The following is a 25,406-nucleotide window of genomic DNA, read 5'->3' as shown; positions in this document are numbered from 1 at the left end:
ATTATTGAAAATTAAAGTATATACGGTGAAACTGAGCTTTCACTTTTGAGTAGTGAATTCAGGTGCGTTAGACTGCATGCGTCGTGGTATTTCTTAATTTACAAGTCAATAAAATCAATAAAAAAAATAAAAAAAAGGAATTGTAATAGCCTAATAGGGGTAAACAACGGTCTAATTTGAGCTTTATGATGGGTGCAATCCTCGTCGGTGATCAATAATGATGAGTGTGCTGCAAATAAACAAAACAAGTGGTATATGCTATAGAGCTTATTTATCATAGGCATATAAATTTGTGAGAAAATAAAACAATCCATAATATGAGCAGCCAATCAAACGTGTGAGGTCAGGTCCTACCCGAACTATTTAAATGCCTCGTTCTATCATTGGCTTCTATGTTAAAACCGACACTAGTCAGGACAAGACTCAATACTTTGCTTGAACCGACAGTAGAAGTGTTAATATGAAATCCGCAGAAAATTGTGGGCATGTTTGTGTATTGCTTATTGTTTTACTTTTTTATAACTTATCGGGAGCTTATTTATATTGTTGGCATGTAACTTATCAGGAGCTTATTATTATTTTTTTATAACATATCGAGAGCTTACTTTTTTATAAATATGAGTATGGGCTTCATTGGAGGAGGCTTCACGATGATCAACGAAGATGATTACGAGACGCAGTAGCAGGAATAAATGATGGATGTGGAAGAAGAAGCGGAAGAGGATGGCTGGCGGTAGCGGCAGTGAAGACTCGGTGGTTCGAGGCAACGATACATGAAAGTTTTATAGATTTCAAGTCATTACTACTCCCTCCGTCTCATCCAATTCTTTACATTGGATTTGGGCAGGAGGTTAATTAATATATATAAAAATTAATAGAAAAAAGAAAGAAAAGTTGGTAAAATGGTGGATCCTATTGATTTTTAATATATAAAATAACAATGGTGTAGTAAGAGTAGTATAAAAAGAAAGAAAAAGTGGGAAAGTGGTGTAACCCGTTAACTATTTTAGAAAAATTTAATAATATAAAAAAATAAACGGGAGGGTTAAAAAGCAAACTGTAAAGAATCTGGTGGGACAGAGTGAGTACAAACTAATAATATAACTGTTATACGTAAAAATCATCATAAAAACCCGGCCCATAAAAAAAGACTAAGATGGGCTCAAGATTGGACCTAGCCCAAACTAGCCATGTCAATCAGAAGAACCCACTTCAAGAATTGGGCGCCCCCTATCTTCAGGGCGCACCAAGTTGAAGCTTACAGAGAAAGATCATCGTTTGAAGGGCAGAAGGGGACATATTTTACCTAAGGGGACGCCCTTGGGTGTGTATAGATCCTACTGTTAATTTGTTGAAGACTCTATCTTGTAGTCTGAGGAGTTGCCCTCTTTGGGAGATAGAGAAAGAAGATTAGAGGAGGCCTTGCTCTGTAGTCTGGCGAGTTGTCCTTGTCGGGGAGCATGTGGAACCTTCTCGAAGGCGCGCCCTGAAAGGCTCTATCTCTGTAGTCTGGCGGATTGTCCCTGTCGGAGAGTAGAGAAGCGTCCTTGCATTTGGGGTAAGCCTTGGGTGCTCGAGAGTCTACAAGGCCCAAGGCTAGGCCTCATCGTATTGGACCCCTTTCGGGAGGAAGATTCTAGAAGGGGAGGCCCAGCCCACTTGGGTCTCTTAGGAGAAAGAACTACGTACCGGCTTGATCCCCTATAAATAGGGGTACGTAGGCACATCGTGGGCATAGGTAAGTCTTGGGAACGAGAGGCCGATGAATAGACCCCTAGTTTTCTTCGCGATCTTGAACCCTATGCCTACGATCTCAGCCACATCCAAACACAACCAATCACCACCCTCTATTCCGACGAGCAACCGCCGCAACAAATTTTGATTCACGCCGCGAACCTCGTATCTGTTAACCTACCAGTTTTCTTCGTTAACAATAACTAGGGGGCTCCTTATTAGTTTGTATATTACAATCTTTTGTATAATGCAAGAATAAGAGATTTATCGATTAAAAATAGGTCCAATGCGCATTGTCAAAAGAAGATGGGATAAATAGATGAATCTTTTTACCGAGTTTTTAGAAACATATTGAAACTCTAGTTTGAGTTCAAAGAAATTATAGTCTGAGAAATTTACAAATCCAAAATGAAGCTAATTAATGAAAGAAATCAAACAAATGCTGCGTTGTTATGAACAATTATATGGATGACTTCTTGTATTCCTAACTCTTTAACTCTTACCCTTTGAACTTGCCAACCTTTGACTTTTTATTACTTTTGTAACCTATGTCAATTATCCTATATAAAGAGGTGCGTGTAAATTGTTTGAGATAAGATTAATAAGATCCATATTCTATTCATTTCTCTCTTCAAGTCTCTTATATTATTTTATTTTATAACACGTTATCAGCATGATTCGCTATTCTGTTTTGTTTCTAATCTTATCTTTTTCAGACAAATATATTTACATATTTAGCTCAGCATATCCTTCTTTAATTATTCATATAAAAAATATATTTTAAATAAAAAAGAGATTAAATTATTCAAAAGATTAAGAAGTTGAAGATATCTTGATTCAGAACTAACCCATCCAACTTTAATGTTAGGTTTGAATTAATGGTAAAACCGAAATAGTAAGTAAAACTAGTCATGAAAAAGTATTATTTTTCTGACTCATGAACAAATTAAGTCTCATAGTTTCTTTTCTTTTCTTCAATTTTCTAAGATATGAGAATCGATCTAATGAAAGAGTAATAACTTTTTACGGCGCAAAACAAAGCATACTTATCCTCCGCAAACTCTAGTTTTCTCTCCTCAGTCTTTTTTTTTCCTTAGCAACGGCATGAGATGCTACCGGATCTCTACGGGTGGAAAACCCCAAAACTTTTTATTTCCTTTTTTTTTGTGTTTTTTTCTTTATTTCAATAAATTCTTTTTGACATTAATTTATTTTTCTGGATCTAAGAATTCAAAATCTTTTCCGATTTGGTCTTCTTTTTTTAGATCTCAATTCTACGGAGCTACGGATTTCTCGTTTTTTCCGGTGCTTTTATCCTCGAAAGTGGTCCGAGTTATCTTGTTTTTGTGGGTTTGTTCTCCAGATTTAAGGATTGCTTTGGTTTAGCTAATATTTTATTTACTCATTTGATTGTTTGATTGTCACGTTTGGTTTTGATTTTTTCGTTGTCTCACTGTTTTGTGTAACTTTTGTTATTTTCTCACCGTTTGTGTGGGTATGATGCCTGATTTAGTAATAGAAATTGCAAGGGGACTGCATTCTCAGTCGATAACTCAAACTGTTTGTGGCGGAAGCAAAAGTAGCGAAGTATATGTATATATTATCTTCAACAAAATCACGTGATTTTATCTCAAAAAAAAATGGTTTAATCGGTGATTGTTTTTGTATTTTGTTTGTTCGACGCGACTGTTTATGTAGATTCCGTATGGTTTTTTATTATTGAATTAACTCATTTATAAAAAAAAAAAAAAAAAACCTTTTTGCAAAATTACTTACAAGTATAATTTAGAATTTCACTATTTTGCAGGCATGATTTTTAAATCCTTAATTGTATAGGTATATCATTTCATTTGAATTAGTGAGTTCAACATGATTGGAACTTGGAAATTTGGTATCCCACACTCGCATATACATCTGGTCTCTTATCCAGTTTTGTTGGCCCAGTTCAGACCCAGACACTTGATGAGAACGGGTGATCGGGTTGCATGAGTAACAAATCCAGTTAAAGAAGCTGGGTCATAACTCATAAGGTTTCGGAGATATTCTTCTAATTGATCGGGTTTTGGCCGATTTTTGATCGATTTATATAACTCTTGACTGATTTTTAAAAAATGATATTTTATCTGATTAGTGATTAATGAAGATATTTTTCATCTGAACAGCAATTGATCGACTATTTTTTTTTAAAACAATTAAATATTTGGTAGAGAGAGAACAAATGTGGAATTTTTTTCCCAGACATGTTTATTATTAATGTATATCATATACTGTATATATGCAATGTTTGGAAGGTGACAGTACTCTGATCCCATTTTAGTTGTCACATTTATATTTTTGTTGGTCAAATTGACTAATTTTTTATCAGAGATTATAAATCATTCTTTAATTATTTTAAAAAATGAAAAATTACATTTTAAAGTAGATTAAAAGTTATTTCCGGTGACATATATTTTTTATTTTTTCAATTGATAAAATATTAATAAATATCAGTCAAACTTTGGTCAATTTGACCGGCACAAAATCAAAATGACAACTAAAACGAGACGGGGTGAGTATTATTGGATGATGTAGCCTCTGATATAAAATTACGGTTTTTCTATGGTGTGCCCAAGGGCACACACTAAGCACTAAATTTTATGAGTTTGGTGCATTCTTATTGGTTATGTAATCATAAATATGGATGGCCCCCCTGCATTTACACCAAACTCCACCAATCAAAATCCACTAAACCCATCAAATTTAGTGCTTAATGTGTGCCCTTGGGCACACACTAGAAAGACCCATAAAATTAATCAAAAACTCAGAATCAACACCAAACCTTAATAGTTTCTTACGTCACGATAATGGATAGAGTAACAGATACTAGTGGTCATTATCCATGGAAAGAGTAATTAAGATGGAGTCAGATAAATAATACTAGAGAGATTCTTATCAACACAACAACAACAACTACAACTCAGAGAATTAAACATCACGACAAAACGTAACTTGCATTTTTTTTAACAGCATTATGGAAAAATACAAAATTGCAAGTTTGTTAAATGTAGATTATAAGCTTCTTGGTACGGTTACCCCTTACATTTTTTTCCTTAAGCTGTAGGTGGAGTTGCTTGTTGGATCAAAACTCTTGTAATTTTAAATGGGATTCCATTGCAAGGAAATCAGCGTCAAAGATGCCGTTTTTCTCAGGAAGAGTATCTAAAGTCTCCAGCACTAACTTCTTTTTATCTGATAATGGGGTCGCTTTGTCCTGGGACTGTGCGAGAAGATGTCGAATAAGGTCGTGTTTTATTAATATTGAAAAATTATTAAAACATCTATGTCAATTATAAATGAGTTTTTATAATTATAGTTCAACATTTAACGGTGCACCTTGATTATTTGATCAAAATACTTGTATTATTTTGGTTTACGATTTCAGAAAACGGCTACATTATTAGTTGATCACCCATGTATTATCTTACTCCCTCCGTCTCAATTTATAGGTAATTTTTACAAAAAAAAATTTGTCCCAAAATACTTGTCTCTCTCTCTTCTTTCAATACAAATTTATCTCTATATTAATTATGAATTTTTTGAAACTCAACATTATTCTCATTTCTCAATGCACTAAATCACTACTCCCTCTGTCTCAATTTATAGGTACATTTTAGAATAAACACACATATTAAGAAAAACGGTTTTTCTAGTATGTGCTCATGGGCACATGCTAAGCGCGGAGTTTTATAAATTTGGGAGGTTTTGATTGGCTTTTGCATGTTAATAATGGTGGACCCCCCCCCCGCGCGCAAATGCAACAACCACACCAATCAAAACCTCCCAAACTTATAAAATTCCGCGCTTAGAATGTGCTCATGGGCACACACTAGACAAACCCTAAGAAAAAAATTGGTTACATAGAATCTTATCTCATGCCATCATTAATTAGTGCATTGATAAGTGAGAATATAGTTGAGTTACAAAATAATCACAATAAATATAGGGATTTAGTGCATTGAGTAATGAGAATAATGTTGAGTTTCAAAAAAATCACAATTAATATGTAGATAAATTTGCATTGAAAGAATATAGGAACGAGTATTTTGAGACAAATTTTTTTCCCAAAATGGACATATAAATTGAGACGGAGGGAGTATATTTATTGTGATTTTTTTTAAACTCAACTATATTCTCCCTTATCAATGTACTAATTAATGATACATAAGATAAAGTTATATTTTTTTTTTTTTTGGTAAAAAGGAATCATTTCATTAATTAAAGCCATACGGCATCTACAAACACAATCGAAATTGGACAGACGCTGAAGAATATCGCTGTTGAATCCTTCCTTCTTGGAGAGGCAACTGAGCGATTTGAAGATGATTTGAATATACACACTTGTTTCCATCTGATTGGTTTTCACCTGAGTGTTCTGAACAATCGACCATAGATGCGATCCCATAATAACTTTCAAATCTGAATCAAACCCATGAAAATCATGCCGATCTATAACCTCGGTCATGAAGAACATCAAAACACACCAAAACAAAACAAACCAACTCTCACAAGAATGAGAGACAAACAAAACCCAAATAAATTGGGAACTTATTGAATAGGAAATAAGATTTCAAAACAAGAACACAGAAAACAAGGAATTGGGGCTTTCCACCGATGAAAACCGATGGAAGCCCCTTCAAAAATCTTTAATGGAGGCTAGGGAGGCTAGGGTTTTGAGAGAGAGAGTTATATTTCGATCTTATTGTTGATCCTTCGAGAAAGAATTAGATAAAGTTATATTTAACCAACTATTTTCTTAATATGCGTGTTTATTTCAAAAAGAACCAATAAATTGAGACGGAGAGAGTAAGATGGAAACAATACTACCACCCTTTTTTTTTAAACTAAAACGAAGAGCAATTCAATAACTTGGAAAAGAGTGGTCTCCAATTACATGAGTACTACTATAAAATTGAAATCACATGCATCGGGGCGAGAGAGAATATATAATAAAAACATTTTAAGTACATTACGCGGTGGTGACCTATTCGGCTCCTAGTGTGCGTGGGCATATCCAATTGGACGTACATAATCCAGATATTTTATACCAGCAAGGCTCATCCACACCGTTGGTGGAAAACTGGAAATCCTGATAAATAAATCAGCAATAAAAGCCCAACTGAAAACCTCGAAATAATTAATGGAGTATTTGATATGATATAATTCTGAGAAGATTATTGTTTCAAATTAAAATGAGCACAATAACATATGATCTTTAAGAATTTAAGAATATAAATAAAAATAATAAATAAAAATTTCTAATAATCAAATAATATTGTAAATATTTTACTCCAAAAGCACTCATGGTTGTGTTATGAATGCGGGACAAGTTGCGTCAACGGACGCCAAATCAAATTTATATATCCTCCCTCTCAAATAATTTTGGAGAGAGAAACAAAGAGTATTTTAGGAGCAGTAGTACTTAAAGCATCTTGTTGAATATTTTCTTTTGTACTCAAATAGTTATAAATACATAAACATGTACTAGTACTTAAGTAATTATTTACATAAATATATGCACATCCATGATCCATGTAATAAATTTATATTCTAGATCACAATCATTTATTATAATAATCTTTTTTTAAGCAGAAAAAAATGATACCCACTTTTTTATATCCCATCATCAGTTCGCATTTTAAATATCGTTTTCATCTTTTATTTCTTCTATCTTGATTTTAAAATACCGATTTTCTTACGTCCTTCCAAACATGTATCCGTATTAAATTATATATTCATCAATTTTTCTAAAATTGATCATCTCCAAAAATGTTATGTATATTTGTTAGTTATAATATAATATATGGATAATCATCTAAAATTAGAGCTAAAAGTTCTAGATTCGCTCCAATAGTATTATGTATAATTATATTATCTAAAATTATACATAATAGTTTTAGAGGTTTTACAAATGTAACTACCCCAATTTTGGTTATCTATATTTTTTTGTTAAAAGATAATGGTTTGTTGAATAAAATGTGCCACATAAGTAGTTTTACCCAACATGTCTAATGTCTTTGGAGCTGCTCTTATATTATTTTTGATAATATATAAATTATCTATCATAACTAAATAAGAAAATATAATGTGACATGAGAGAAAAAAACAAGACGGAGTATTTATAAAAATATTGAAATATTATTACGAACAGAACACTTTTAGGACATCTCCCAATTATTTAAGACATCACTTACTTTCCCTCCAATCAGGGACCACGGTGTCTGTGGGTTTTCATTTTCTTCGTTAATCAATCTCTCTGTATCTCTCTCCGGCTCTCTCTCTCTAAAAATCAACTTGTTCCCTTTGTTTAATCTATAATCATCTCTCACTAGTCCCCCGGCGGGAGAGAAGGAAGTAGAAGAGTAGAAGAAATCATTTTTCAAGCTTCTACGGAACTGCCCTCTGTTTATAATACTCTCCTTTATTAATTTATCTACTTAATCTCCACTACACTTCTCTCTCTCTCTCTCTCTCTCTCTCTCTCTCTCTCTCTCTCTCTCTCTCTCCTCTCCTCTGTGTATATATCCTCCCTTTTCAACCACACTCTCTTCCAAACCTTGGTGGGTCCTCCATTTCTGTGCATAATTAGGTTTCTATCTTCTTGGTTTTCCATAAAGTTGCCATCTTTATCTTCATTCCTGTGTGTTTTTGTTCATGTGAGAGTCAGATGGTAAGAAGGCTATGAGGGTTCTTTGATTATCAGCTTATGTTTGTGTTTATCTTGCTCAAACTGAGTTTAAGTTGTGTGTGTATTTGCTTATTTGTTTATTTTTTTTGTGTTCAATTATGTTTGTCTTTTTCTAGTTTTGATCAGTGTTGACCTTTTTTTTTCTTTTTTTTGTTTGAGTGTTTCTGTATGATTTCACTTTAAGAATGTTAAAATTAGCTACTCTTAGAAATATGTGGTGTTAATTTAGGTGAATCAAACAGAACTAGTGTATGTGCTTAATGAAGGTCCAATAATAGAATCTTGTGTGTTTTATGAAGGTTGTTGGAGGGCTAATAATGGTATTAACTGTATTTGTAACTTGCAATCATCTTTTCACTTGAAAAGGCAGAAGAGAATTGTTTGTTTCTTGCAGTAGATTTAGTAATGGGTGATGTTGGTTTAAAGTAGGTAAAGCCATGTTGCATGTTTTTGCTTTAATGACTTCACTTTTAGCCTTTACAAATATTTCCATGTTCGATCACAAGTACATATAATATTTGTGCTTTGACTGATTCAGATTAGGGCTGCATCTATTTGTTTCTGTTTCTATGTTGGATAGGTTTTGTAGTGCATTCCACTCGAGACAATTGATGATTTGATAAACAGGATGATGCGAAAAATGGTAATTTATACTTGATCATAGACAACCCGTGTACATTATGAAGACCGATAATAAGCAAGTTCTGGCCGGACTTGTCTTTTTGATGATCTATCCCAACACAACCTTCTCTTCTACCTGAACTTATCAGTAATATTATTTGTCAAGCATAATGTGAACTCAAAGCGTGTATAGAGTATAGGTCTATTGTGAGTTTGCAGCTCCTCACAACAAATTTTCTGCTGTACTCCAGCACTGTTTTGTTATCAGACCTTTTTTGTGGTATAGTTGAATAATAGCATTTCGTTCTGGTTCTGATATCTGTTTCAGAGGGCTTTTTGGCTCCTTTTGTTACCGTTTTTTGAATTTTGGATCTTTATTCACCAAGTTTTGTTTTTCTCAATATGTGATACAGTGATACTTATTTCAGGTAATGGTACACGGATTGCTTTAAATAATTCAATGTCAAAGTTCTCGAGAAATTCTAGTACAGGTAATTATAAAGATGTTACTGTTTTCTTCGTTTTACAGATTTAGGGAATGTTACCACTTTAACTTGCTTGTATTGACATTCAATTATCTTTATCATTAGATTCCTCAATAATACCCTCAGCAGACATATCAAGAAAAGCAGGAAATGCTTGGAATATCCCTCACAGTACTGATGCGCATTATGCGTCAACTGATGCTAGCTTGTTTTCAAGCTCCCTGCCCATCCTCTCACATAAGAAGTGTATGCTTGAGTTTAATTTTTTTTAAAGCTTTTTGGCCTAGTATCACTTGAAATATGATTGAGAATTGTCTTTACCTGTAGTAAATCACATCGGACATTCTGGTCTATCTGTTGATGATGACTTTCCTCCCTTGAGCAAGATTCGTTCCGGAGCTGAAGGTAAAAGTGCAGTTACCGAGTCAAATGCAGTTGGCAACTTACTTCCTGGAAATGAAGATGATCTTTTGGCTGGTGTAATGGACGATTTTGATCTTAGTGATTTGCCTACACAACTGGAGGATTTGGAAGATGAACTTTTTGACAGCGGAGGGGGGATGGAAATGGACTTTGACTTCCAAGATAGCCTACTGACAGGTGTCTCCAGTTTAAGCATGTCTGATGGGGTTCACAACGGCATTGGTAGCCATAGTCTTACAAACAGTGGAGGGACAGTTGCTGGTGAACATCCATATGGTGAACATCCTTCAAGGACACTATTCGTTCGTAATATTAATAGCAACGTTGAGGATTCTGAGTTGAAATCCCTCTTTGAGGTATTTGTAGTAATTAGTATCCATTTACCTCTTAATACTTGTGATCGTGTATAATTGATTCCATTGATCTATATTTACTGGGAACTTTGAGTTTTTGTTTGTCAGATCCAGAAATAATTATTGTTTTGTGACGATTTTTTTTTTTACTTTGCAGCAATATGGAGATATAAGAACCCTATACACTGCATGCAAGCACAGGGGCTTTGTCATGATATCATACTATGACATTCGAGCTGCTAGAACTGCTATGCGTGCACTCCAAAATAAGCCTTTGAGACGCAGAAAGCTTGACATTCATTTTTCAATTCCAAAGGTTTGAACAATGAGCTAATCTCTTGGCATTACCTTTGTACTGTTGTAAGACTGACATCTGTATCATACTCGCTGCATACAGGATAACCCATCCGAAAAGGATATTAATCAAGGCACCCTAGTAGTTTTCAACTTGGATGCATCTGTATCAAATGATGACCTGCGCAATATATTTGGGGCTTACGGGGAAGTAAAAGAGGTGAGTCGTTCAAAATTATATCTTTTTTTATGAACCTATTGTTCAACTGAAGATGGACACATTTTCCTAGTATTTTATTCCTGTTAATCCTTTAACCTTTTTACAGATCAGGGAAACCCCTCACAAGAGACACCACAAGTTCATAGAGTATTATGATGTTAGAGCTGCAGAGGAAGCCCTTAAAGCATTAAATAGGATTGATATAGCTGGGAAACGCATAAAGCTTGAACCTAGCCGGCCTGGTGGGGCCCGTCGGAAGTACGTATCATAATAGCATTTTGTTGAATATACTAGGCTGAAGCAAATATTCAAGATTTTTTTCTGTTTGTTGAGTTAGATTCATATGTGATTTATTTGCCTTCTACCTGTAGCTTGTTGCAACAATTAAGTCAAGAGCTGGATCAAGATGAAACCTGGACATTTCGGAATCAAGTTGGTTCACCATTGAACTCTCCTCCAGGTATATCTCTCTGCATGATTTTTTATTAAATGAGACAAAATTTTATTAAAGTTTTTGACAACTAAATGCTCATCTGATGATGTGTAATCATGACAGGTAACTGGACACACTTTGGTAGTCCAGTTTCAGTTCAAGGATTTAATCTGTCACCAGGATGGGAAACACTGAGCCCTGTAAATAGCAATCAGGTGAAAATTCATGGATTGGCTTCCATTCTTCCGGCTCGTTTGTCAAACCCTGTCAAAATTGCCCCGATTGGTAAAGAATCTAAAGAACATGGAAGGTCTCTGCAAGGAGTGGCTTATCAGCATTCCCATTCTTTTCCAGACCAAAAACCAAGTGCAAGTCCAATAGCTGTGTCCTCTTTAGGTGACTCCAGTTCTAATCCATCAGGCGTTGGAACTCTTTCCGGTCCTCAGTTTCTCTGGGGAAGTCCCACTACTAACTCCATGAGCAGCAATACTTCTGCCTGGCCAACTTCATCCACGGGGGTCTCATTTACATCAAATGGACAGGGAAAAGGACACCTCTTTCCCAGTCGTCCTAGCACTAGTATTGGTTCACATCATTACCATCACGTGGGATCTGCTCCGACTGGCATGCCACTTGACAGGCACATCAGCTACTTACCTGAGTCGCCAGAGATATCTTTTCTGAGCCCAGTGGCATATGGAGGTTTAAATCGCAATAACAGAAGCTATATGACAAACATTCCTCTTGCAGGATTGGGTATTGGCATTGCTCCACTTGGAAACATGTTTGAAAATGGTTCTCCTAGCTCCAGGATGATGTCAATTCCAAGGAATGGTCCTATATATTTTGGGAATGGTTCATATCAGGGAACTGGACTAATACATGATGGATTGGCTGAAAGGGCAAGGGCAAGGCAGATCGAGTATGCTGGGAACCAGTTAGAAAACAAGAAACAGTATCAGCTTGAATTGGATAAGATTATGAGTGGGGAAGACCGTAGGACTACCTTAATGATAAAAAATATCCCCAACAAGTAAGAACTGTTATCCTTATCCATCAATGTTAAATTATTATAGATTCTTATTTCTTCATTAAGATTCCTGCATCTTAAAACTTTATATTTGTGTTTTACACTGTTTATTTAAGGTACACTTCAAAAATGTTGCTGTTAGCTATTGATGAAAATCACGGTGGCACTTATGATTTTCTGTACTTGCCAATTGATTTCAAGGTAACATCAATACATATGCAATTAATCTCTTTTTTGTTTGACTGGACAAGACACATAACTGTTACGTTTTTCCTTCTTTGGCTACAGAATAAATGTAATGTTGGTTATGCCTTCATCAACATGATTTCACCTTCACATATAATCTCCTTCTATCAGGTTGAGCTTCTACTCTTTGCTTTATTGTAGTAAGGTTAATTATCTTCAACACATTTTAACTTGCGAAAATTGCTCAAAGAGACTTCAAGCTATATTATGTCCATCGTAATACTTGCACGGTATTTGTATAGTGCAATTTAATAATTTATACCACTACTCTTTCAGAAAATTTGAGGTTTTAGTTTTTACTTGCCAAAGTAGGAAACCTAAATCTATAATTTTTATTTTCCTTAAGGAAAGCTTTTTTACTTAACTTTTGCAGGCCTTTAATGGAAAGAAATGGGAAAAGTTTAATAGTGAAAAAGTTGCGTCATTAGCATATGCACGCATCCAGGGAAAGGTAGCCCTTGTTACTCATTTCCAGAATTCAAATCTAATGAATGAAGACAAGCGATGCAGGCCTATACTTTTCCAATCCGAGGGCCAAAGTTTTGGCGATAAGGTAACATGATTAAGCTGAATGCCTTTTAATTTTCTACTAGTTAACTTTGCACTTCGGGTTGCATATGCCAGTTTTATGTCATCCTCAGTTATTTGTATTGGCTGCTCCATCTTCCATTTGCACAGCAATAGACATATTTTATTTTCTTGAGATAGTTGTATGTTGGATGTATGTTTAGGTATCCTATCGTGTCAGAATCCTACAAAAGGGCAGTGTTTTTAGATTTGTACTGTATATGGTTCCAGAGGGGCAGCCTTGGAAATTTGAATAATACTGCTGATTTGACCAGGCTTCCTTCCACATCTGTAGCTTTATCATTAGACTCAGTACCATGTACCACAGTCAGTTCCCATCTCAATGTAGCTGATTAGGAAAAGATTGAATATACATACCTGGGAAAATAGATATGTTGACAATGATTTAGATGATTACAGGGGTTGAATCAAATACAAACCAAATATAAATTGTGAACCAATGAAAAAACACCAAGGTTTAGCACACTCAGAGGCTATAACTAGGTTCAACTTACCGAATATCCTAATTTTATTTTCTGGCACTGATCCAATTGAGGTTCACTGTTCCTCAATTAGGGGATATATTAGGCATGGTTCAACATACGTAATTCAAGTATTAACATAGGTAACTGAAGTATTAAATGTGTTGAACTTTATTGGTTCTCATTTTAGTTCTGATATGGTTGGTTTGTACTAGAACCAGACCTAATAACTGTCACTCTGGATATCATGTTAAATATAAACAACTTTGATTGATAGGTCTATTAACGAGTATTCTTTTGAATCATCCAGGAACCATTTCCCTACAACAACTTGAACATATGTATTCGTCAACCGGATGGATCATATTCAGGTGATTCCTTGGAAAGTCCCACCAGTAGCCCTGAGGACAAAAACCCTTATCTGAGCTAAACATGCAACGAATGTAGCTAGCGTTCATAGGCGATATTTATGAGTGCTAACAATTTCATTGTACATATCAAGAAAAAGAAAAAAGGACACTATGTTCATGCACTACGCAGTATCCGTTTTTTTAGGGATACTCCACAGTAATTAACAGGCGCAGGAGGCATCAAAGAGAACTGGCGAAGGAAGTATTTTCATTTAAGGCAACAATATCGTAATCAGCAAGGAAGAAGAATATTTTGGCTCTTCCAGCTGAAGCTTTTAACATGGTCTGCAGCTTGTGGATGATCTTCCCATAATTTCCTCAGATTTTCAAGTACAACTGTTTTCCTCTAGTTGCTGATGGAATTTTCTATGTAAATATATGAAACATGTTTATGTAAATTACTGTAAGTAAGGATGGGGATGTTTTTTAAAGTGTATAGAAGAAAGGGAAACAGACCCCCAAGGAATGATCTTTTGTTATGTACCAAACTAAACTAATGGACTTGTATAACTATGCACATATATTTATTGATCTTGTACTTAGCTCTTTGATAGAGTTTACTATAGCCAGGGACTCGAGTAATTTAAGAATATACTAAGACTTCACCACCAAATACTTGGAGGCATTTTTTATTGATTACAATGGTTCTAACATGAGGGAATTATAAAGAGCCTAGGCCTGGAATTCTTCCCAACAAGAAAGAACTAGGTAGCATATATAGAATACATGGATTCTTAGATATACACGGTGCTACATTTGCCAGAAACTGAAGTTGTATACTTCATTCAGTTAGGAGCTCCTTCCCTGATGCTATTGGTGACATCCTGGATAAACTCCCCCAGTGAAGTGTAAGATGAACCACCCAGTTGAGTGGCTTTTCTGCAGGCGTCTTTCATCTCCTTCATTTTCTTCCTCATTTCACTCTCGCCGTCCATCACACGTCTTATGCCCCTTTCTATCTCTTCTGCACTCACTACTCCCGTTGATTCCATGTGAGCAGCCCTGTCTTTTCTGTAATCCATCTTAATCTCGGCTGCTAACCCCAAGTCCACCACCAGCTGGAACGCGTTCACTTGCTGCTCAGCATACATAGGCCAAGTGGCTATTGGCACACCGCACCATATACTTTCTAAGATAGAGTTCCATCCACAATGAGACACGAATCCTCCCACACTTGGATGGGCAAGGATACTCAACTGCGGCGCCCATCCAATAATTTTCCCTTTTCCAGATGTCCTCTCTAAAAACCCCTGGGGCAACACCTCGTTGTAGTCATCATAATCTTTTAGCACTTCCACTTGATCCTTTCCTTGAGACGGGCGTCGTAGAGACCACAAATAACGCTGTCCACTGAGCTCCAAGGCACGCGCTATCTCCCCAACTTGTTCTCCATCAAAGCTTCCACTGCTCCCGAAGCACAAATACACCACCGAGCTAGGTGGCTGCCTGTCCAACCAGGTAACAATAACATCCTCTCCTGCCTCGCCCCTCTTGAAATTAATTACAGGGCCTACATGGTATATACCAGGGGCATTACCATCATCAGAGAGGGATTTAATAGCGTGGGATTCGAGTTCCCACACCGTGTTGATCAAAATAGCCTTGGTCTCCCGTAATCTTCGGGCTGCAGCAATGACCACAGGACACCCATCCTTTGTCAGCATCACCGAAGGCAAAACCTCGACAGGAACTGGATTAAGAAAACCCGAGAAAGCCAGCCTCTCAACATCCAACTCCTTGTACTTATATATATCTATCCCCTCAACATCTTTGAGAGCTTGGATATAAAACTGGAGCGAAAGAAAAGCCGCGCCAGAAGTGAAGAACGCAAAAGCCGGGACATTGAACTCATTCGCCACGTCTATCATCGAGAGGCAGAACATATCAATGACAAATCCACATAGCTTAGAGCACTCGGAGCGCTTCAGAATTGCAGAGACCACGTCTCTCACCGCGGTTCGGTGCTTCGTAATGAAGGAATGGAGGAAAGATACCCGAGGCAAGGACATGAGCTCTGCCAAGGCGATGTCGTCGAGAGCAGGGACATCTAGAAAGGCTAAGTTTCCAGGAGCATCTTTGTCGAAACCATCGATGCTGGACTCAAAAGGGAGCCTGATTATCAGGACGCTCACAGAAATTCGCTCATCTCGACTAGCAATGAGCTTGGCGAGCTCAACCATGGATAGCAGGTGACCAGCCCCCGGAGCGGGGATAATTATTAGCTCCGCTTTCATAATTTGTTCTTAGTTGAACGAGATAAACAAATTGAAACAACAAAACTTAAGCATAGATTGGTATAGAAACAACAAGGGGCGTGATCATCATGACATAGTACAAGATAACAACTTTAAGACAAAAGCCTTTATTCCTACTGCTGTTTATAGATGGGATCATAAATTCAGACGTCCTTGAACTGCTTATATATTATTCAGGCCCCTATTTCTTTTTTTCTCCCAATAACGTGATCTTTAAATTTTCGAATTTTTCTGATTCACATCCTCCCGTTAAAAGGGAACTAACGATTTTAGTCAATGCCGACATGACAAAAACAAGAAATTAAAATTAAAACACTGATATCTGACATGTAATCCTATAAATCATTTTGGTCCAAAAGAGGTTTATCTTGCACAATCGCGCGGAGAGCGAAAATTAGGGTTCTAAGAAAATTAGGGTGCAGGATACTTCGATTAATCCATTTTCTCCATTTGTGTTTATTGTAATGAGAATGAATTTTAAGCATAGTACTTACTTAAAAGATGAGGACTAAACGATGTATTTTTGTACTGTGACAAAAAATGCAGAGCGGATCAGAGAACTTGAAGTGTGTGGTAAAGATAGTGAAAGCTTTGGTGTTGGAATGCTTTTCTCCGTGAAAATAAGATTTTTTGCATAACCCCCAATTCACCTACCCGATTCACCTACCACTTGTTTTTCTCACCGTTTGATAAAAGTATGGTTATAGTATGAAAGTTTTTTTTTGTTGTTGTTGAGGAAAATGCTACTCTCCTTTTGTGGATTGGATGATCTCTTCATTGTTTAAAGATGCTATTATTTTATCCATGTCATTCACATTTTCTTGTGCATGTTTTTTGTATGTTGATACTTGATTGCAATAAGCTTATGGTCCAGAGTGGGTAAAATTTTAAGTTTTGCTTTAATAATTCTGTCCCCCAGAACTCTGTACTACTAACCTCCCACAACACTTGTTCACTATTCTAATGAACTCCGTAGACTTGCTAAAAAAATCCAAACTAAATATCATTTTATGCAGCCAGATTTCCTTCCATGTCCAAGACAAGTTCATGAACTTCTTATAAAGTACCCATGCTACCTCCGTCGTCACATCAGGCTCACCGTCTTCAAGCAGTCTGCAGAGAAGAGGATTCATCAAGCTGTGCTAGCCATATTCTGTTGATTCTAAATTTTTAATTGCAAGATTAGATTGCTGACTAATTAACCAAAAATTTGCATTTTTAATTTAAAAGATGAGAAGAAAGGATAGCTTGTGTAACTCAATCTAGTAAATATAAAGTTAACATATCTGAATGTTTGGCTTCGAGCACCTATGTTTGAAATTTACACAAAATTACCTGGAAACAAACTCTCTGGGTGGCCAAAGAGCCTACAACGAAATCTAAAAATTAGTAAAAGTTTTACATTCCGTTTCGTTTTCCATCCTAACCTTTCACAACCACTACCTGTTTACTTCTTTTATTGATTTTTAAACAACAAGAATAGTTAGAAACATGTGAAGTATCCGACATGGGACGAAAGAACTGAAGCAAACATATTCACCTCATGCTTATTCATTGGTAGCATATACAGAATATATGGATAACTAGATAAACAGTGTGCCACATTTGCCAGAAACTCAAGTTGTATATGTGGTTTAGTTATAACTCGAGTTCAAAGCTTTGCAAGTATTATTCATTCAGTTTAGAGCTCCTTCCCTGATGCTATTCGTGACATCCTGGATAAACTCCCCAAGTGAAGTGTAAGATGAACCACCCGGTTGAGTGGCTTTCCTGCAGGCGTCTTTCAATTCCTTCATTTTCTTTCTCATTTCACTCTCGCCATCCATCACACGTCTTATGCCCCTTTCTATCTCTTCTGCACTCACTACTCCCGTTGATTCCATGTCAGCAACCCTATCTTTTCTGTAATCCATCTTAATCTCGGCTGCTAACCCCAAGTCGACCACCAGCTGGAACGCGTTCACTTGCTGCTCAGCATACATAGGCCAAGTGGCTATTGGCACACCGCACCATATACTTTCTAATATAGAGTTCCATCCACAATGAGACACGAATCCTCCCACACTTGGATGGGAAAGGATGCTCAACTGCGGTGCCCATCCAATAATTTTCCCTTTTCCAGATGTCCTCTCTAAAAACCCCTGGGGCAACACCTCATTGTAGTCATCATAATCTTGTAGCAATACCACTTGATCCTTTCCTTGAGACGGGCGTCGTAGAGACCACAAATAACGCTGTCCACTGAGCTCCAGTGCACGCGCTATCTCTCCAATTTGTTCTCCATCGAAGCTTCCACTGCTCCCGAAGCACAAATACACTACCGAGCTAGGTGGCTGCCTGTCCAACCAGGAAACAACATCCTCTCCTGATGTTCTGCCATTCGATGGCTCCTCGCCACTCTTGAAATTAATTACAGGGCCTACATGGTATATAACAGGGGTTTTAGCATCATCAACCAGGGATTTAATAGCATGGGATTCGAGTTCCCACACCGTGTTGATCAAAATAGCCTTGGTCTCCCGTAATCTTCGGGCTGCAGCAATGACCACAGGACACCCATCCTTTGTCAGCATCACCGAAGGCAAAACCTCGACAGGAACTGGATTAAGAAAACCCGAGACAGCCAGCCTCTCAACATCCAACTCCTTGTACTTGTATATATCCTTGCTTTCCACATCTTTGAGAGCTTGGACATAAAATTTGAGCGTAAGAAAAGCAGCGCCAGAAGTATAGAACGCATAAGCCGGGACATTGAATTCATTGGCCACGTCTATCATCGAGGTGCAGAACATATCAATGACAAATCCACATAGCTTAGAGCACTCGGAGCGCTTCAGAATTGCTGAGACCACATCTCTCACCGCACTCCCGTGCTTCGCAATGAAGGAATCCAGGAAAGATATCCGTGGCAGGGACTTGACCTCTGCCAGGGCGATGTCGTCCAGAGCAGGGACGTCTAGAAAGGCTACATTTTCAGAAGCATCTTTGTTGAAACCATCAACGCCGGACTCAAAAGGGAGCCTAATTATCAGGATGCTGACATGAATTCGCGCATCTCGACTAACAATGAGCTTGGCGAGCTCAACCATGGATAGCAGATGACCAGCCCCCGGAGCGGGGATAATTATAAGCTCCGCTTTCATAATTTGTTAGCTGAACGTGATGAACAACAAATTGAAATCACTAAATGCTATAGAGCTGATCCAAGAAAACTTGACCACACGTTACAGTACGGGAACAACAAGGTACATGATCAGATGGACCTACAAGAATCAACTGTTATCCTTCAACTTCAAACCATAAAAGTAGATTTCCTCTCCTCACAAGATTTACCCTTACACGGAGAAATTTACCTACTCCCTCCGTCCCGGTCATTTCTATACAGTTTCCTCTTTGGGACGTCTCATCATTTCTATACATTCCTAAAATAGCAACTTTTAATAATGTAAAACATTATTACACCAACTACTTTCTTCCACTATCTTCATTTTATAATAACGAATTTTCTATGGTGTGCCCATGGGCACACAATAGTCACCAACTTTCATGAAAATACTAGCTCCTGATTGGTGGATAGGTAATAAATATTTGTGGCCCCCCTGCATTCACACCAATTCCATCACTTTACTCATTTTTCATCTAACTTTACTCATTTTTTACACTTTTTCTTGATCTCCGTGTCCACACCAAATATATACTATCTATTGGGACGGAGGGAGGGAGTATGTATTATATCTTTATTGTTTACCATTCACATGTATGTTTATAATTATTGTCTTGATGATATAATTGAATCATCTGTGAAGAAAACGTTTTAGCATGAAAAGAATGAAAACACTAAATTCAATTGAAGAACAAATAACATTGAAAATGTGAAATATCTGCAAAATAGAAAATGCAGAACAGATAACTGATATAACTACGTATCGAACTTTTTGTCACGCTGACTTTATAAGTCTCCCCTCATTATATGTTGAAAACATTGGCAAATCCAAGTAAATCAAGAGATGATAATATACATTTAATACTAAAAAAACTCTGCAAATCCAAAGTCAATGAATTAAGATTCTCTTCATCATCTAGACAAATGTGCAAATAGTAACATATGATTCATACTTTGTTGAGAGCGATTAGTTCACATATTGATTCCCCCATGAGGGGAGCCCATTAGTTCAGCTGTCTTGGAGAATGATAAATATTACAAGGTTATTTTTGATATGCCATTTTCAGCAGATCATATATATGAATCCTTGGGGTAATTCAAATTTGAAGAGCATCTGCAATGGAGCCTGAGAGACTCAAAACTTCAAATGGAGCTTCGTTAGCTATAGCCTTCACAGTGTGGGGGCATGAATCAGTGATCCAGAAGTAGGCAAAGGCTCTCTCGGAGGAATTTTCTAAGTGACATTGGTAGTGGATGGAAAATCAGAATGAGGCACATACAAGTATATTAAATGAGGATATTAAATACACGTCTAGGTGTTTACCGCAATTCTTGTGAAGAAATCTTCCCCACGATCGATTTGGAAACACAGCATGGGTGACATATGCACTCACCTTGGTTGCACCATGAGCTGCCAAAACTTTCTGGTGGATGACGGATATAATATTAGATAATAATCAGGATCTCACGATTCATCAAAAAAGGCAACACCACTTACTCGTTACATGCTCTATAGCAACTTGCCTCTATCCCCTGCTTTACTTTTATAATTTATAATTGATGTTTATCATATTCTTTTGGTTTTCTCTTATTTACATATATCGTTATTCTTTCAATATCTTTTAATTCTATTTGACATAATGCATAAATATATTAATATATCATCGAATTTATAAATTGGTTACTTATATTTTTATCTAAATTACAGGCATAATTAAAAATATTAGATTATTATTATTGATGTGTTCTATTTATATGTATTTTATTTTCTATTAAATATATATAGTATGTAGTACATTATATTATTTTTTACTATTTTTTAGCATTGTGGAACGGCGTGACAACCAACCACATAAAGTCCCTTCACTAATTATATTTAAGATAAAATTTTGGCATCATTTAAGAGATTTTGGGAAAATGATTATGTAAGCCCGAACTCTACAGTGTCTCAATGGATGAAACATTTAATGGGTAAAAAAAAGCACGTTACTAAAGATCATCTTAAAAAACAGATATTACCTGGCACTCAATCAGGGTACCTCCTGACTGCACCAGATCATCAACAATGACTACATGACAACCGGAAGGATTGCCCTCTTTTAGCCGAACAATTCGCTTATCTCCCTCACGAACTTTTGCACAAACAACCTGCCATCAAACAGCATGTAACCCTTTATTAAGATGAAATGAATAACACGGGTAACCTTGCCTAGAGTCAGAGGTTTTCACCAACCATAGGATAGTGATCTAATTGTTTGTGAAATCGCTTCCAGGCGCCATCATCTGGAAAGGCAACAACTATCTGGAAGATAAATAGATTGTCATTAATGGTGATCGAATATAGACTCATACTCATTATATATGTGCAGTAATACACAGGAAACCCAGAAGCTTTATGATAGGCAAGCCAGTACTGTGAGTTAAAGTTTAATACTCACATTCTCTGAATCTGGGAGCTGGTGAAGCCGTTGCTTTAACAATGGAATGCCGGTTTCAAAACAAGGTAAAACATGGTCACCGAAGTAAAACCTTTCCTACAAAGTTTTAAAAAGAAAAGTAACTATCTTGCTAAACACTTATCATAATCAGAAGTGAGAAAGAGGGCAAACTTTATGAAAATGGGATGCTTTGAGCTTGTAAAAATAAGATGGAAAATAAAAACGGCCCTGTTTAACAATAATAAAAGGGACACTATAGCATAAAATAAATAAAAGATAATCAATGAATAATCATGTGATTAATGTCTGCGAGTTACTTGTGGAGATAAAACCTCAAAAGAGAACTGTTAGTTGTTACAATAAACGTGTGTCATTCCTGACCACTAAAGCAAAACAAAAAAACATGGAACACATCCTAGTTCAAAATGTGTCTTGCATATTATAATCATAATACATTCAGACAGAGAGGCCACAAAACCAACCTGCAAAGCATGTATGTCATATATAACCAAGCTAGTTGGGCCTCCTCTCGATATCGGAATATTTGACAATATTCTTGCCATAGTAAATGCAGTTGCTACGTCTCCCTCTTCTTCCATCCTCTCAAAGGAACCAGTGGGGAAAAATGGTAATACCAGTGTGAAAGACGCAACAAATAGCCTGGGAAGCGCAAATATGACAGAGAGCTGTTCAAATATGACACCTGGAGAACTAAAAGATGCTAGAAACGCAACATGCTCCCCACGGATTTCATGTGCATTGTTTATGAATAGGTTAGGGAATCCATCGTCAAAACTCCTGATACATTTACCAAAGTACATGTGAAGATTTAAATTATGTTTAACTAAAAACAAAAGATAACACCAAAAGCCTAACAATTAATAAAGAAAACTAAATAATATACCATGACAAGTATGACACACATTCAGCAATAGAAAAAAAAAATGTGAACAAAGACAGCTGATGAATTAGTAATATTTTCAATTCAATTGAAAACCTATAGTCTTATACTTGGCATAATGCGTTACTGATTTGCACCCCATAGAAATGAGAGGACCAGGTCAGCAGGCAGTAGAGTGTAAATCAGTAAAGCTGCAGAAACTGATGTGAGTTTCATGTTTCGACATAAAAAAGGTCACCCCTTTTGATCTGAAAACACAATATTGTAATCTCATTGCTAAAGTCTGAAAGGCAAGTAGGGTTTGCAAGGGACCGTTACACACACATGCCTCCATCAGGGCTCAAATTATCGACCATTTATTTAATTTTAGAGACATTATTATCACACATATTTACAGTGCACTTTTCTAATTTTACTACTAATTCAATCCTCCAAAACAAAAAATAAAAGCCACAACTATTAATGTTTTCAAGTGTGGCAAATTCCAGCATCTCCACTACCTGCAAATCATGTATACTGTATATGCCCATATCTTCAAATGTAACACAAATTGTATATGGGAAAAAGAACACTATAAATTAATCGGAGAAGAAAATAAATATTAAGCGAAAAGAACAAGTTTACAAATCAACAAAAGAAACATACATGTATAATTGTACAGGAAAAGAATATAAATTAATATACAAATATATATATAAGAACCTCCAATTAATGGATTGAAGTTGAATGAGTTCAGACTGAGAAGCAATTTTACGAGCTAAATCTTCAGATTCCAAGCAGTAAAAAAGAAGAACTTGCTTCTTCTTTGCCTTGTCTATATGGGTGCTCATCTCTCTCGTTTTCTCTCTATCTCTATCCCCCTCTCTCTTTGTCTCTCTCGCGGCGGCGGTTATAAAGGGTTTTGCCCGCCAAGTTATATATGTGTCGAGTGGTTTTGTAACTATAGTTGAGTTGAGCTGGGATTTACACACAAACACAACTCTAGTTTGTGACTTATTGGTCATTAGCCATGGCCCATGCTGTCCTTTTTAGTCCACCCAGCTCAATTATTTTATTCTTGGAAAATTATAAAAAAAAATTATAAGAATATTATTATTCGGCATGTCGCATGAATGGTAAAGTGTTTTTTTTTTCATTTTTATATATTTATTATACTGAATGTTTTATGTTTCGCACACAGCTTCACATGGAAATAAATTCTGCCATTAACCCGCGTGAAGTTAAAATTATCTATACTGTGCTCTAATAAGTTAACACGAGTGTAGTACAAAAACTTGATAATGTTTTTTATCCCTAAATTATTCTCACATATAAAATAAAAAAGTTGATATTGAAAAATTAGGCATCTTACAAATCTTAGTCTAAGAACCCATTAGAACCTCTAGTATTAATAAGAGTTCAGAATTTAATATGCAAAAAAATATCTATATTATATTTTAAAATTATTTTTAAACTAGATTTAAATCTTAAAACTTATTTAAATTAGTGATTAGTGATTATAAGGTCTGTTTTAAATAATGGGAGCACTGACCCATTACATTTGTAACTGTACATGAATGCCTACTACTCTCGTCACTAAGAAGTTTCAAACGGTTTTAAATACTAAAATTACTTGTATTATAAAACAAAAATTTCATCAATATCATTCTAAAATATGATTTATAAAACGTAAAAAAAAGAAGTAAAATTACCATCAAAAAATATATCAAAATATTAAAGATATTTACAAAACAGATATATAACTTAAAAAGACAAACCAGAATTCAAAAATATATATATAAACAAGCACGAATTTTTAACTTTAATATCTTCTACTTCAAAAATAGCATGAAGTTATCGTGAAACTGATATAAAATAAATAATATTATTTTATTATGAATATAGAAAATAAAATGCAAAATAAAATGAAAAAATAAAACATATATTTGCTGAAATTTTATTTAAAAAAGTCTCCTAACAGTAAAGTTAGAAAATATTTAAATATCGTGAATTATATATAAAAAAAGCGGCATTTTTTATGAATTATTATTTCATATTTATATAAATTCGTTAAGAAACTTTTTATAAATCATTATTTTATACATTTTGTCATATTATTAAATTATTATATTGCCCAAATCCAGGAAAGTCATCTATTTAAAATTATTAATTTATAAAATACTCAGTTATCAAGGTTTTTCTATCTTGTACACTTCATGGAATGAAATGAGGGGAGAATGAAATGAAAATTATATAAAAATTTTAAGGAAAAAGAAGAAATTATGAGATAATGATGACAAAATATGAATGTAGTTAATATTTTTGTGAGAAAGATTGTGAAGAAAACATGATGTTGGGGTTATGGTTATAGTTAAAATGATAAGGTTGGAATAATTAAATGAATGAAAATTATATATATTTTCTTTGATAACCCCAATTAAAGTACAAAATTTATTCTATTCTCCCTCCATCCTATTCACTCCAAGTGAACAGAACCGTATTTCCATTGAGAAACTTACAAAATTAATGGTAATTAACAAATCAGACGTTGAGAAATTGCAACAGAGTAGAAGTCAACCCTGTGAAATGGTAGCTTGCTGCAAGTGATATAGCAGCGACTTTTGACTAGTAGCTTTCCCAACCAAATT

The 25,406-nt window shown here is 35.7% G+C and overlaps 4 protein-coding genes across 8 annotated transcripts; 1 reads left to right on the top strand and 3 right to left on the bottom strand.

Annotated features, from left to right (window-relative positions):
- Positions 1–7,921: 7,921 nt before the first annotated feature.
- On the top strand, positions 7,922–14,560 carry LOC108227153 (protein MEI2-like 2). Of its 5 annotated transcripts, none has more exons than XM_017402151.2 (13): positions 7,922–8,440; positions 9,508–9,570; positions 9,670–9,810; positions 9,892–10,343; positions 10,498–10,656; positions 10,738–10,854; positions 10,961–11,112; positions 11,226–11,314; positions 11,411–12,320; positions 12,434–12,518; positions 12,606–12,674; positions 12,937–13,116; positions 13,923–14,560. In XM_017402151.2, the coding sequence occupies exons 2-13, from the start codon at positions 9,540–9,542 to the stop codon at positions 14,040–14,042; spliced, it is 2,505 nt and encodes an 834-aa protein (XP_017257640.1). In that variant the 5' UTR covers positions 7,922–8,440; positions 9,508–9,539; the 3' UTR covers positions 14,043–14,560. The 5 variants fall into 5 exon arrangements, with proteins under 5 accessions (XP_017257640.1, XP_063936684.1, XP_063936683.1 ...); XM_064080614.1 differs by having other exon boundaries at positions 7,978–8,330; XM_064080613.1 differs by having other exon boundaries at positions 7,981–8,440; positions 9,493–9,570.
- Positions 14,561–14,601: 41 nt separating this feature from the next.
- On the bottom strand, positions 14,602–16,471 carry LOC108227155 (anthocyanidin 3-O-glucosyltransferase 2). Its single transcript, XM_017402153.2, has one exon. The coding sequence runs from the start codon at positions 16,254–16,256 to the stop codon at positions 14,808–14,810; it is 1,449 nt and encodes a 482-aa protein (XP_017257642.1). The 5' UTR covers positions 16,257–16,471; the 3' UTR covers positions 14,602–14,807.
- Positions 16,472–17,785: 1,314 nt separating this feature from the next.
- Positions 17,786–19,552, bottom strand: LOC108227154 (anthocyanidin 3-O-glucosyltransferase 2). Its single transcript, XM_017402152.2, has one exon. It carries the CDS (start codon positions 19,418–19,420, stop codon positions 17,954–17,956), a length of 1,467 nt encoding a protein of 488 aa, XP_017257641.1. The 5' UTR covers positions 19,421–19,552; the 3' UTR covers positions 17,786–17,953.
- Positions 19,553–20,314: 762 nt separating this feature from the next.
- Positions 20,315–23,740, bottom strand: LOC108224723 (ribose-phosphate pyrophosphokinase 4). The gene is made up of 7 exons (XM_017399429.2): positions 23,482–23,740; positions 22,361–22,676; positions 21,879–21,974; positions 21,674–21,742; positions 21,460–21,588; positions 20,765–20,864; positions 20,315–20,674 (listed from the first exon to the last, which is right to left on the bottom strand). Exons 1-7 carry the CDS (start codon positions 23,607–23,609, stop codon positions 20,538–20,540), a joined length of 975 nt encoding a protein of 324 aa, XP_017254918.1. The 5' UTR covers positions 23,610–23,740; the 3' UTR covers positions 20,315–20,537.
- Positions 23,741–25,406: the final 1,666 nt, after the last annotated feature.

The sequence above is a fragment of the Daucus carota genome, chromosome 6, assembly GCF_001625215.2.
Source record: "Daucus carota subsp. sativus chromosome 6, DH1 v3.0, whole genome shotgun sequence".
Lineage (NCBI taxonomy): Eukaryota > Viridiplantae > Streptophyta > Magnoliopsida > Apiales > Apiaceae > Daucus > Daucus carota.
This window is presented reverse-complemented; position numbering and strand designations above follow the sequence as displayed.